This window comes from Oncorhynchus gorbuscha, unplaced genomic scaffold, assembly GCF_021184085.1.
Source record: "Oncorhynchus gorbuscha isolate QuinsamMale2020 ecotype Even-year unplaced genomic scaffold, OgorEven_v1.0 Un_scaffold_141:::fragment_3, whole genome shotgun sequence".
Classification (NCBI taxonomy): Eukaryota; Metazoa; Chordata; class Actinopteri; order Salmoniformes; family Salmonidae; genus Oncorhynchus; species Oncorhynchus gorbuscha.
The window spans coordinates 1,155,764-1,168,947 of NW_025744684.1; the positions used below are offsets into that span (position 1 = coordinate 1,155,764).

At 46.9% G+C, this 13,184-nt stretch overlaps 2 protein-coding genes across 7 annotated transcripts in view; one reads left to right on the forward strand and one right to left on the reverse strand.

Moving 5' to 3' along the window:
- Positions 1-112: 112 nt before the first annotated feature.
- On the reverse strand, positions 113-6,183 carry LOC124017023 (RING finger protein 151-like). Of its 3 annotated transcripts, none has more exons than XM_046332362.1 (7): positions 5,988-6,183; positions 4,219-4,427; positions 3,850-4,056; positions 3,590-3,705; positions 1,987-2,149; positions 1,681-1,801; positions 113-1,602 (listed from the first exon to the last, which is right to left on the reverse strand). In XM_046332362.1, the coding sequence occupies exons 3-7, from the start codon at positions 4,053-4,055 to the stop codon at positions 1,207-1,209; spliced, it is 1,002 nt and encodes a 333-aa protein (XP_046188318.1). In that variant the 5' UTR covers position 4,056; positions 4,219-4,427; positions 5,988-6,183; the 3' UTR covers positions 113-1,206. The 3 variants fall into 3 exon arrangements, with proteins under 3 accessions (XP_046188318.1, XP_046188316.1, XP_046188317.1); XM_046332360.1 differs by having other exon boundaries at positions 3,590-3,729; positions 5,988-6,182; XM_046332361.1 differs by having other exon boundaries at positions 3,590-3,729; positions 4,219-4,430; positions 5,988-6,182.
- Positions 6,184-6,401: 218 nt separating this feature from the next.
- Positions 6,402-13,184, forward strand: part of LOC124017055 (DNA repair and recombination protein RAD54B-like) — a 38,527-nt gene continuing 31,744 nt past the window's right edge. For 3 of the 4 annotated variants that reach the window (XM_046332426.1, XM_046332428.1, XM_046332427.1), the window contains exons 1-3: positions 6,402-6,485; positions 6,961-7,133; positions 8,672-8,867. In XM_046332426.1, the coding sequence (XP_046188382.1) occupies positions 6,966-7,133; positions 8,672-8,867 (364 nt within the window). In that variant the 5' untranslated portion in view covers positions 6,402-6,485; positions 6,961-6,965. The remainder of the gene's footprint in view (positions 6,486-6,960; positions 7,134-8,671; positions 8,868-13,184) is intronic. The other variant, XM_046332429.1, reaches the window with a different exon arrangement.

The window sequence follows — 13,184 nt, forward strand, 5'->3', positions numbered from 1 at the left end:
TCGATGCATGGGGTATATGCAATGTAAGAAATGCATGATGAGCTGTATATAATTCCATTAGAGTAGATGGAGTAAAATACTATTGTACCTTAAGAGGACCAGAGATCAGAGGTGTTTCAGCAGACTTTATTTAGGATCTCAGCAGGCTGGTTTTCTCTGAGTTGAAGCAATGTCACAGGTATCTGCCAATCATCAAGGGTGCGTTCAGGGGATGCAACAAGGGTGGGTTCAGGAGATGCAACAAGGGTGCGTTCAGGGGATGCAACAAGGGTGCATTCAGGGGATGCAACAAGGGTGGTTCAGGAGATGCAACAAGGGTGCGTTCAGGGGATGCAACAAGGGTGGGTTCAGGAGATGCAACAAGGGTGGGTTCAGGAGATGCAACAAGGGTGGGTTTAGGGGATGCAACAAGGGTGGGTTCAGGAGATGCAACAAGGGTGCGTTCAGGGGATGCAACAAGGGTGCGTTCAGGAGATGCAACAAGGGTGCGTTCAGGAGATGCAACAAGGGTGGGTTCAGGAGATGCAACAAGGGTGCGTTCAGGGGATGCAACAAGGGTGGGTTCAGGAGATGCAACAAGTGTGCGTTTAGGGGATGCAACAAGGGTGCGTTCAGGGGATGCAACAAGGGTGCGTTCAGGAGATGCAACAAGGGTGGGTTCAGGAGATGCAACAAGGGTGGGTTCAGGAGATGCAACAAGGGTGGGTTCAGGAGATGCAACAAGGGTGGGTTCAGGAGATGCAACAAGGGTGGGTTCAGGAGATGCAACAAGGGTGGGTTCAGGGGATGCAACAAGGGTGGGTTCAGGAGATGCAACAAGGGTGGGTTCAGGAGATGCAACAAGGGTGGGTTCAGGAGATGCAACAAGGGTGGGTTCAGGAGATGCAACAAGGGTGGGTTCAGGAGATGCAACAAGGGTGGGTTCAGGAGATGCAACAAGGGTGGGTTCAGGAGATGCAACAAGGGTGGGTTCAGGAGATGCAACAAGGGTGGGTTCAGGAGATGCCACACCAGATTTAAAAAATCTGTGACTGTTAAATGAAGGAGGAATTGAGGAAGTTAAAGCATTTTCTCTCATTTGTGCCTACTGAACATAACCCAGTACTGAACATAACTCAGTACTGAACATAACCCAGTACTGAACATAACCCAGTACTGAACATAACCCAGTACTGAACATAACCCAGTAACATTAGGAATGGCCCCTCAGATGACGGTGACCTCTCTGCTCTTGATGCAGTCGAGGGTAAGGCTGCGGGGGCAGGCCTTGCGTGACCCCTCCCCTGGCTGTGGGGAGGTAGGCGGGTATAAGGCTGGAGTGGGCAACGCCGAGGTTAGTGATTGAGTAGAAGCCTGTGTTGGCCCCGCCCTCAGCAGGCCCCTGGTTGGGTGTTCCACTTGATGCTGGCTCCTAATTGTCCCGTCTTGATGCAGTCCTCTGATTGGCTCGTCTCTGTTCCGCTGGCCCCTGCATGGCTGCAGGCTCCGGAGCATCTCCAGTAGCTCCCTCTTCTCTAGATCCGCTTCTGCCAGCTCCTGTCTCCGCAGGCGCTCAGCCCCCAAGAGAGCCCGCACATCACACATCACCCTCGACACCTGGCCCTACACACACACACAGGGATGTGTCATAACACACACACAAACACACACATTCCTATAGGTAGTACATATGTGTGTCACCTTGAGGTCCTCCACCTCGCTCTTCAGCAGAGCCTCTTTCTGCACCATGTGTCTCCTCTGAGAGTCCAGCCTCGACTCCATCTCACGCCTCACCTCCTCCACCTTACCCAACATCTCTGCCCTGCAACACACACAAACACACACGTGTCACAATAAATCACAATATCCATTGTAGAAAAGCAATGACGTCGCCCTTGAGGATCTAGAATATTGTAAATATTGACACAGCTTTGTCAAGGATTTGTTAGGAACGACACAGATATAACATCCTAATATATCTCAATCCATCACCTCAAACACACAAACCTGAGCAGCTCCAATTCTGTTCGTAGCTCCGCAACAGAGTTGTGCTGTGATTGGTCTACAGAGAGGGGCGTGTGGCCACAGCCGCTAAGACACGCCCTGCTGCGGAACTCACACTCTAACAGGTGAGACTCTAGACCCCTCCTCTCCACCTGCACCGGACAACCTGGGGTGGTGGAGAGAGGAAAGAGAAGTTGAGAGGGATACAGAAAGTAACAGAAAGACGAAGTTAGAGAGCAACACTTGAGACCTACTGAAAGTCTCTCACTGTCTTTCTCACCCCCAATCCCTTCCTCTACCCCCTCTACCTCACTCCACCTTCCTCTACCCCGCTCCACCTTCCTCTACCTCACTCCACCTTCCTCTACCTCACTCCACCTTCCTCTACCTCACTCCACCTTCCTCTACCTCACTCCGCCTTCCTCTACCTCACTCCACCTTCTTCTTCCTCTACCCCACTCCGCCTTCCTCTACCCCACTCCGCCTTCCTCTACCCCACTCCGCCTTCCTCTACCCCACTCCGCCTTCCTCTACCTCACTCTGCCTTCCTCTACCTCATTCCGCCTTCCTCTACCCCACTCCGCCTTCCTCTACCTCACTCTGCCTTCCTCGACCTCACTCCGCCTTCCTCTACCTCACTCCGCCTTCCTCTAACCCGCTTACCTTCCTCTACCCAACTCCGCCTTCCTCTACCCCGCTTACCTTCCTCTACCCCACTCCGCCTTCCTCTACCCCACTCCGCCTTCCTCTACCTCACTCCGCCTTCCTCTACCTCACTCCGCCTTCTTCTACCCCACTCCACTGCATTGCATGGCACTCAAGCACTCCCCCACTCAGAGAGGCAGTAGCAAAAGGATGAGGATGAAGGATGAGAACTTATGTTTTTAATCATGCAAATGAATGAAACACAATCCAATCCAATACCACACAAACGCCAACACCCTGATACCTACCGCACTGGTAACATATGTAGTCTCCACCTGCCAACAACAGGTCATAGACACGTGAGAGTTCACCTAATACCCCCCCCACCCAATGCCCCCCACCCCCCCACCCATCTGTTGCATTGGCTCTCATCCTCTGGGGGATGTTTCTCATTAAAAATGTAGGTGGGATCCCTCCCTGAGTAGTTGTATGTTTCCCCAATACAGATCTAGTGTCTTTTATTTGCATTTCACCCATAATCGTAAAGGTTGGGATTTGGTTAAGATAAGATGATCCTAGATCTGTACCTAAGAGCATCTGCTACCTGGAGCTAAGGTCATTGTTCATCCCAGCTGGGCGCTGTATGATGTCACCATGACGACTGGTCTACCACCTGCTCCCCTCACACAGGTGTCATATCATTTCTGCTCCGTCTAAACTAAACACACTTCCATGTAGTATACTATACAATTCACTAATACACTTACACACACTCTATTGTAATACACTGTAATCAGTGGAGGCTGCTGAGAGGAGGATGGAATGGAGTCAATGAAATGGTATCAACCACATGGAAAGAACATGTTTGTTACCATTCCATTGAATCCATTCCAGGCATTATTATGAGCCGTCCTCCCTTCAGCAGCCTCCCCTGACTGTAATACACACAGAGCTGTAGTACCTGTGGAGGAGCAGGATATGAAGGTGAATGGACACTCGTCCTCGTGTGTGTGAAGTGTCTCCAGGCAGCAGACGGCATCACAGCCCTGGCCAGAGTTAACACAACGGATCTGGAGCCTAGACAGGTCATTACGCATGTACCTAACACAGACCAGACCAGCCAGTGGTTGTTGGAATAACCATATTATAGAGTGTGTAATCGAGTGTTTCTGTGTGAGTGTGTATGTGTCTGCGTGGGTGTTTCTGTGTGAGCGTGTGTACCTGTGCAGTGGTCTCAGAGTGCTGATGTCCAGTGGAAGTCTGTCCTCAGGGCAGGAGTGGTGGTGTATGAGCCAGGAGCTGATGCAGGCGTCACAGTAGGCATGTTCACAAGGGGCCTGGAGGGGGAGCTCCAACACATCCCGACACACACAGCACAGAAGCCCCTCGTTCACGTACCCCACAAACCTCTCCAGGTCATAACCCATCCTACAGCACACAGACACACAGATCCATGCAGAGCAAAAACAGCCAGACACCCATACAGCAGTGTTAACTTCCTCCTCAATGTTCCTGGTTTTCTCTGTTTTTGAGCCCCTATGACTCTCTATTCTAATGGCATTTTATTTGACAGAATACACTGACCCTTACCTGAGACTCTCTATGACTCTCCTTCTCTTCCCTCAGTCCTTTCTTCCTCTTTGGACCTCTCCTTTCTCCTCCTCTTCTTCTCTTTCCTGTCTCTGTAGTTTACCCTAGGTGAGGGTTTCTTCTGACCCCTCCTCTATTTGCTCTCTCAAGTTCCATGTCTCTGTGGTGAAGTCTCCCTAGCAACAGGGATCCTCTGCCCAGGCAGCCATCTGCTGGACGAGACCGCAGACAGACAGAGTTACACACACACACACACACACACACACACACACACACACACACACACACACACACACACACACACACACACACACACACACACACACACACACACACACACACACACACACACACACACACACACACACACACATACACACACACACACACACACATATGTTAAGAGCAAGTGATGAAAGGAAGACTAGGCCTACTGTAAGTAATTCTGATTTATCTATTTGTTTTATTCAGACATTTTGGCAGGATACATCCCTTGGGATGAATTATTATATTCTACAGGGGGTCCTGATGAAGCAACAAACACATTAAAGGCAGTTCCATTCAAACAGGAACATGTGTATCTACAAATATGTTTTCTCCCTCATCCCTTTCCCTCTCTGTCTCTTTGGATGTGGGATTATCATGGATTACGCTCCCATTTTCTCTGATTGGATTACAGACTCCATGACAACATCCCCACTGCACTCTTACCCCACATCAGACATCAAAAAGCAAACCCGAAAGAGTGAGTGAGTGAGTGAGTGAGTGAGTGAGTGAGTGAGTGAGTGAGTGAGTGAGTGAGTGAGTGAGTGAGTGAGTGAGTGAGTGAGAGATATTAGAGATACATATTTCCCTCAGATTACACAGACCTACAAAGAATTCAAAAACAAATCCAATTTTGATAAACTCCTATATCTATTTGGTGAAATACCACAGTGTGCAATCAAAGCAGCAAGACTTGTGACGACCTGTTGCCACAAGAAAAGTGTCCACAAGAAAAGGGCAACCAGTGAAGAACAAACATCATTGTAAATACAACCTGTATTTATGTTTATTTATTTTCCTTTTTATACTTTAACTATTTTCACATCATTACAACACTGTATATTACATTATATGACATTTGAAATGTCTTCATTCTTATGGAACTTTTGGGAGTGTAATGTTTACTGTTATTTTTTTATTGTTTATTTCACTTTTGATTATTATCTATTTCACTTGCTTTGGCAATGTAAGCAAATTGGTCCCATGCAAATAAAGCCCTTAAATTGAATTGAAATTGAATTGAGAGAGACAAAGAGAGAGAGAGAGAGATGAGAGAGGGAGATGTCAACCAAACAGGCAATAAACAAAGAGATATCATAGTTATGATGATGACATCGCCACCACGTGTCAGCAACACCATAGGATATAAAGCCTAGCTCTCTAGCCTACTACAGCCCACTACTTATACCATGGCCATCGACAATGCGCTTTCAATATGCATTTTTAATATCATGCATTATGATAATATGGAAAATATCAACTCTAGTGTAACTCAATAGCAGTTTATGCATTTCAGTAAAACGTCTGTATTCTGCGATGTTGAATATCAATTCTGCATGCAGCAACCTTCTGACCAGTACCTGCTTTTTGCAATGTGTGGGATTTAGCAGAAATGCTTGCCAGGATGTAATTTATTTGACCATTTATTTGACTTTTATTCTCTAGAGTTGTTTACTTACCACCAGCGCTTATTTGACTTTTATTCTCTAGAGTTGTTTACTTACCACCAGCGCTCAGTCCATGACAGATGACATCTCAATTGGAATAATAATTTAATTCCGCAAACTCCTTCAAATTGACGTGACATTTTATAACACAAGTATCCATGCAATCAATATCGATCGGTTTCATAAATGAGTCTGAATGTCCTAGGCAGGCTATTATCGTAAATCGGTTAAATTAACCATGGCATCAACTGGCGAAAATCAGATTATTTAGAAGTCAAACTGTACACTCGTTTTTACCTCTACCGGCATGACACCAGTTGACAGCGGCAGATTGTGTTTCTTGTCGCAAGACGACCGAACTAGAGCAAACGCCACCGTTTGGGGGCGCGGGAGCAGAAAACGAGTGCACCCACTAACACTAGACTCCACCCCTCTACGTAAGACGTAGCCAATAGCAGTTTACGCCACTTTAGCGGGAGAATTCCTCTCGGAAGAGTTGTGTATCATTGTTTTCTTGTAACTAACTGTAAAGCAGAGGCTTGCTTGACTAAATAGGTATGTATTAAACACACATTTATGCCTTATGTTATCTTTCCAACATATTGTCACAAGCTAGTTGGTTGTTATAGACGATGAGATGAAAATGTTGAAGTGTTCTGCACTAATTTGGGCTAACTAGCTACACTAACAGTTAACGTAATGTATCTATCTGAACCAACAATGACGTGTATAAACTCATCATTGGTATAAACCCATACATCTCATTGATCTGAACTAACTATTCAAGGGCCATGTTCACTGAATGGAATTAATATATAGCTATGTTATGTAAATCTGTTATTTAACTAGCTGCCTTTTACTAATCAGCTGCTTACTAGAACATTGGTTAGCTAGTTAGCTAGCTGAATAAGGTGTTACAGTAGGGAACAAAAGCCTCCATCTCCAGGGGGCTCAGGGTTGGCTACCCATAAGCCCTCTTATAGATGTGAAATGATTTTATCAAATATTACAAATACCCCCTCACTCACAGACAGGATGCGTCGCTCAGGGGCCCCCAGCCAGGTCTTTGGTAACATGGCGAAGAAGCCCCGGTTCGTCCCTCCTGGAGCCTCCCTGGCTGGTCCTCCTGATTCCCCTGTGGGTACTCCGCTTGAACTGGAGCCTCTGGCCCCTAAACTCGCCCCGGGGAACGTGCTCTACAAGGTGAACACACGGTCCACTTCACTTTCATCCTTCGCCACAAATGTGACCCCTATTACTATTGTAGTAATTAAGTAACTAAACATAGGAGTCATATTGGAGCTACTTCTCTCTCTAGCCGATGTGAGTAAGACCTTTAACAAATGAACATTCACAAGGCCGCAGGGCCAGACAGATTACCAGGACGCGTACTCAGAGCATGCACTGACCAGCTGGGAAGTGTCTAAACTGACATTTTCAACCTCTTCCTGACCCAGTCTGTAATACCTACATGTTTCAAGCAGACCACCATAGACCCTGTGCCCAAGAACACCAAGGTAACCTATCTAAATGACTATTGCCATGTAGCATCTGTAGTCATGAAATGCTCACATGGCTCACATCAATACCATCATCCCAGACACCCTGGATCCACTCCAGTTCGCATACCTCGCCAACAGATCCACAGATGACACCATCTGTATTGCACTCCACACTGCCCTTACCCACTTGGACAAAAGGAACACCTACGTGAGAAGGCTGTTCATTGACTACATCTCAGCGTTCAACACCATAGTGCCCTCCATGCTCATCACTAAGGTAAGGACCCTGGGACTGAACATCTCCCTCTGCAACTGGATCCAGGACTTCCAGTCAGGGTGCCCCCAGGTGGTGAGGGTAGGCAACAATGACATAACGGTGATAGGCCTGATCACCGACAACAATGAGACATCCTATAGGGAGGAGGTCAGAGTCAACAACCTCTCCCTCAATGTCAGCAAGACAAAGGAGCTGATGGTAGACAACAGGAAACGGAGGGCCGAGCCACATTCATATCGACAGGGCTGTAGTGGAGGGGCTGCATCACCGCTTGGTATGGCAACTGCTTGGCATCCGACCGCATGGCACTACAGAGGGTAGTGCGTACGACCCAGTACATCACTGGGCCAAGCTCACTGCCATCAAGGACCTCTATGCCAGGCGGTGCCAGAGGAAGGCCCTAAAAATGTTCAGACTCCAGCCACCCAGAACATCGACTGTTCTCTCTGCTACCGTACGGCAAGCACTACCAATGCACCAACAGGACCCTGTACAGCTTCTAGCCCCAAGCCATAAGACTGCTAAATAGTTAGTTTTAAAAAACAATTCAATGGTTTACATTTACATTGTAGTCATTTAGTAGACACTCTTATCCAGAGCTACTTAGTTAGTGCATCCGTCTTCAGATAGCAAGGTGGAACAACCACACATCTCAGTCATAGTAAGTACATTTTTCCTGAAAGTAGCTATCAGCACAGTCAGGCCTAGTAAGGGGGTGTTAGTTAACAAATAGCTTTTTTGTCAGCTTCTCGTTACTCATTGTGTATCTATTATTTTATTATTACGTGTTTTTTTCTATTATTTCTCTGTTGTAAAGTAAGTAAGCATTTCACTGTTAGTCCAGACCTGTTGTTTATAAAGCATATGACAAATAACATTATCCAAAACTGTGTAAAGGGTTTCACTCATATTGCGACAGATCTGAGAAGGTCCACATATCTAACAGTTCTCCTTCCTTGCAGGTCCAGAGGAGCCTCTCAGCCCCTGCACCGCCCCTTGCCCTGCCTGTGAAGGCCTTCAGCCTGACTAAGAGCAGCCCCCAAGCCCCAGGCCTGTCCAGAGCTCTAGCCAGGGTGCTAGGTGCAGCAGACAGTAAGAAGAATGAGCTAGAGCCTGAAGACCTTTCCTTTACAGAGGAGAACACTGGAGACCCAGCTGGTGAGTCAGACATGGGAGGATGGGAGGTGGGTTGTGGTGGTGGCACAGTAAACGTTGCCATTGAAACCAGGTATTCCTGGTGTAGATCTAATGCATTTAAATCTGGAGCAGTACTCCTGGTAAGCTTTGGATTTACTCTCTGTATGTCAAAAGCAGAAATCCTGGTGGTGAAAATCACAGATTTATAAAGCAACAAAGTTACTACAAACCAACGATGATGGTAAGAATAGTCAGGAACATTTTGTGTGCCATAAGAAATGCAGTATATTAACTATGTAGCATATATTGTTTACATTTTACTGCTGTTGCTAAAGATGTTCTGAAACATTGTTTGAGAGATGCTGGGATTTTGTATAGGTTAACGATTGAGTTTAAGGCCCAAAAAGGTGAGGCACGGGTAGAAACTGTATTTTTCAATTAAGAACAATTCAGAAAGTATTCGGACCCCTTGACTTTTTCCGCACTTTGTTACGTTACAGCCTTATTCTAAAATGGATTAAATAAAAACAAATCCTCAGCAATCTACACACAATACCCCATAATGAAAAACCGAAAACAGGTTTTTCAAACATTTTCTAAATTCATACAGAATGTAAAATGTATACCTTATTTACTTAAGTATTCAGACCCTTTGCTATGAGATTCGAAATTGAGCTCAGGTGCATCCTGTTTCCATTGAGCATCCTTTTTTTTTTCACCTTTATTTAACCAGGTAGGCTAGTTGAGAACAGGTTCTCATTTGCAACTGCGACCTGGCCAAGATAAAGCATAGCAGTGTGAACAGACAACACAGAGTTACACATGGAGTAAACAATTAACAAGTCAATAACACAGAGAAAAAAAGGGGAGTCTATATACAATGTGTGCAAAAGGCATGAGGAGGTAGGTGAATAATTACAATTTTGCAGATTAACACTGGAGTGATAAATGATTAGATGATCATGTACAGGTAAGATATTGGTGTGCAAAAGAGCAGAAAAGTAAATAAATAAAAACTGTGGGGATGAGGTAGGTGAAAATGGGTGTGCTATTTACCAATAGATTATGTACAGCTGCAGCGATCGGTTAGCTGCTCAGCTAGCTGATGTTTGAAGTTGGTGAGGGAGATAAAAGTCTCCAACTACAGCGATTTTTGCAATTCGTTCCAGTCACAGGCAGCAGAGTACTGGAACGAAAGGCGGCCGAATGAGGTGTTGGCTTTAGGGATGATCAATGAGATACACCTGCTGGAGCGCGTGCTACGGATGGGTGTTGCCATCGTGACCAGTGAGCTGAGATAAGGCGGAGCTTTGCCTAGCATGGCCTTGTAGATGACCTGAAGCCAGTGGGTCTGGCGACGAATATGTAGCGAGGGCCAGCCGACTAGAGCATACAAGTCGCAGTAGTGGGTAGTATAAGGTGCTTTAGTGACAAAACGGATGGCACTGTGATAAACTGCATCCAGTTTGCTGAGTAGAGTGTTGGAAGCAATTTTGTAGATGACGTCGCCGAAGTCGAGGATCGGTAGGATAGACAGTTTTACTAGGGTAAGCTTTGCAGCGTGAGTGAAGGAGGCTTTGTTGCGGAATAGAAAGCCGAATCTAGATTTGTTTTTCGATTGGAGATGTTTGATATGGGTCTGGAAGGAGAGTTTGCAGTCTAGCCAGACACCTAGGTACTTATAGGTGTCCACATATTCAAGGTCGGAACCATCCTGTGTGGTGATGCTAGTCGGGCATGCGGGTGCAGGCAGCAATCGGTTGAAAAGCATGCATTTGGTTTTACTAGCGTTTAAGAGCAGTTGGAGGCCACGGAAGGAGTGTTGTATGGCATTGAAGCTCGATTGGAGGTTAGATAGCACAGTGTCCAATGACGGGCCGAAAGTGTATAAAATGGTGTCGTCTGCGTAGAGGTGGATCAGGGAATCGCCCGCAGCAAGAGCAACATCATTGATATATACAGAGAAAAGAGTCGGCCCGAGAATTGAACCCTGTGGCACCCCCATAGAGACTGCCAGAGGACCGGACAACATGCCCTCCGATTTGACACACTGAACTCTGTCTGCAAAGTAATTGGTGAACCAGGCAAGGCAGTCATTAGGAAAACCGAGGCTACTGAGTCTGCCGATAAGAATATGGTGATTGACAGAGTCGAAAGCCTTGGCAAGGTCGATGAAGACGGCTGCACAGTACTGTCTTTTATCGATGGCGGTTATGATGTCGTTTAGTACCTTGAATGTGGCTGAGGTGCACCCGTGACCGGCTCGGAAACCAGATTGCATAGCGGAGAAGGTACGGTGGGATTCGAGATGGTCAGTGACCTGTTTGTTGACTTGGCTTTCGAAGACCTTAGATAGGCAGGGCAGGATGGATATAGGTCTGTAACAGTTTGGGTCCAGGGTGTCACCCCTTTGAAGAGGGGATGACTGCGGCAGCTTTCCAGTCCTTGGGGATCTCAGACGATATGAAAGAGAGGTTGAACAGGCTGGTAATAGGGGTTGCGACAATGGCGGCGGATAGTTTCAGAAATAGAGGGTCCAGATTGTCAAGCCCAGCTGATTTATACGGGTCCAGGTTTTGCAGCTCTTTCAGAACATCTGCTATCTGGATTTGGGTAAAGGAGAACCTGGAGAGGCTTGGGCGAGGAGCTGCGGGGGGCGGAGCTGTTGGCCGAGGTAGGAGTAGCCAGGCGGAAGGCATGGCCAGCCGTTGAGAAATGCTTGTTGAAGTTTTCGATAATCATGGATTTGTCGGTGGTGACCGTGTTCCCTAGCCTCAGTGCAGTGGGCAGCTGGGAGGAGGTGCTCTTGTTCTCCATGGACTTCACAGTGTCCCAGAACTTTTTGGAGTTGGAGCTACAGGATGCAAACTTCTGCCTGAAGAAGCTGGCCTTAGCTTTCCTGACTGACTGCGTGTATTGGTTCCTGACTTCCCTGAACAGTTGCATATCGCGGGGACTGTTCGATGCTATTGCAGTCCGCCACAGGATGTTTTTGTGCTGGTCGAGGGCAGTCAGGTCTGGAGTGAACCAAGGGCTGTATCTGTTCTTAGTTCTGCATTTTTTGAACGGAGCATGCTTATCTAAAATGGTGAGGAGGTTACTCTTAAAGAATGACCAGGCATCCTCAACTGACGGGATGAGGTCAATGTCCTTCCAGGATACCCGGGCCAGGTCGATTAGAAAGGCCTGCTCACAGAAGTGTTTTAGGGAGCGTTTGACAGTGATGAGGGGTGGTCGTTTGACTGCGGCACCGTAGCGGATACAGGCAATGAGGCAGTGGTCGCTGAGATCCTGGTTGAAGACAGCGGAGGTGTATTTGGAGGGCCAGTTGGTCAGGATGACGTCTATGAGGGTGCCCTTGCTTACAGAGTTAGGGTTGTACCTGGTGGGTTCTTTGATGATTTGTGTGAGATTGAGGGCATCTAGCTTAGATTGTAGGACTACCGGGGTGTTAAGCATATCCCAGTTTAGGTCACCTAGCAGAACAAACTCTGAAGCTAGATGGGGGGCAATCAATTCACAGATGGTGTCCAGGGCACAGCTGGGAGCTGAGGGGGGTCGGTAGCAGGCGGCAACAGTGAGAGACTTATTTCTGGAGAGAGTAATTTTCAGAATTAGTAGTTCGAACTGTTTGGGTATGGACCTGGAAAGTATGACATTACTTTGCAGGCTATCTCTGCAGTAGACTGCAACTCCTCCCCCTTTAGCAGTTCTATCTTGACGGAAGATGTTATAGTTGGGTATGGAAATCTCTGAATTTTTGGTGGCCTTCCTGAGCCAGGATTCAGACACGGCAAGGACATCAGGGTTAGCAGAGTGTGCTAAAGCAGTGAGTAAAACAAACTTAGGGAGGAGGCTTCTGATGTTGACATGCATGAAACCAAGGCTTTTTCGATCACAGAAGTCAACAAGAGATGTTTCTACAACTTGGAGTCCACCTGTGGTAAATTGAGTTGTTTGGACATGATTTAGAAAGGCACACACCTGTCTATGTAAGGTCCCACAGTCAAAGGAATTGTCCGTAGAGCTCAGAGACAGGATTGTGTCGAGGCACAGATCTAGAGAAGGGTAACAAAACATTTCTGCAGCATTGAAGGACCCCAAGTACACAGTGGCCTCCATCATTCTTAAATGGAAGAAGTCTCTGAATGTCCTTGAGTGGCCCAGCCAGAGCCCGGACTTGAACCTAATCGAACATCTCCGGAGAGACCTGAAAATAACTGCAACAACGTTCCCCATCCAATCTGCAGAGAAAAAATACAGGTGTGCCAAGCTTGTAGCGTCATACCAAAGAAGACTGAGTAAAAAGTACTGAGTAAAGGGTCTGAATACTTATGT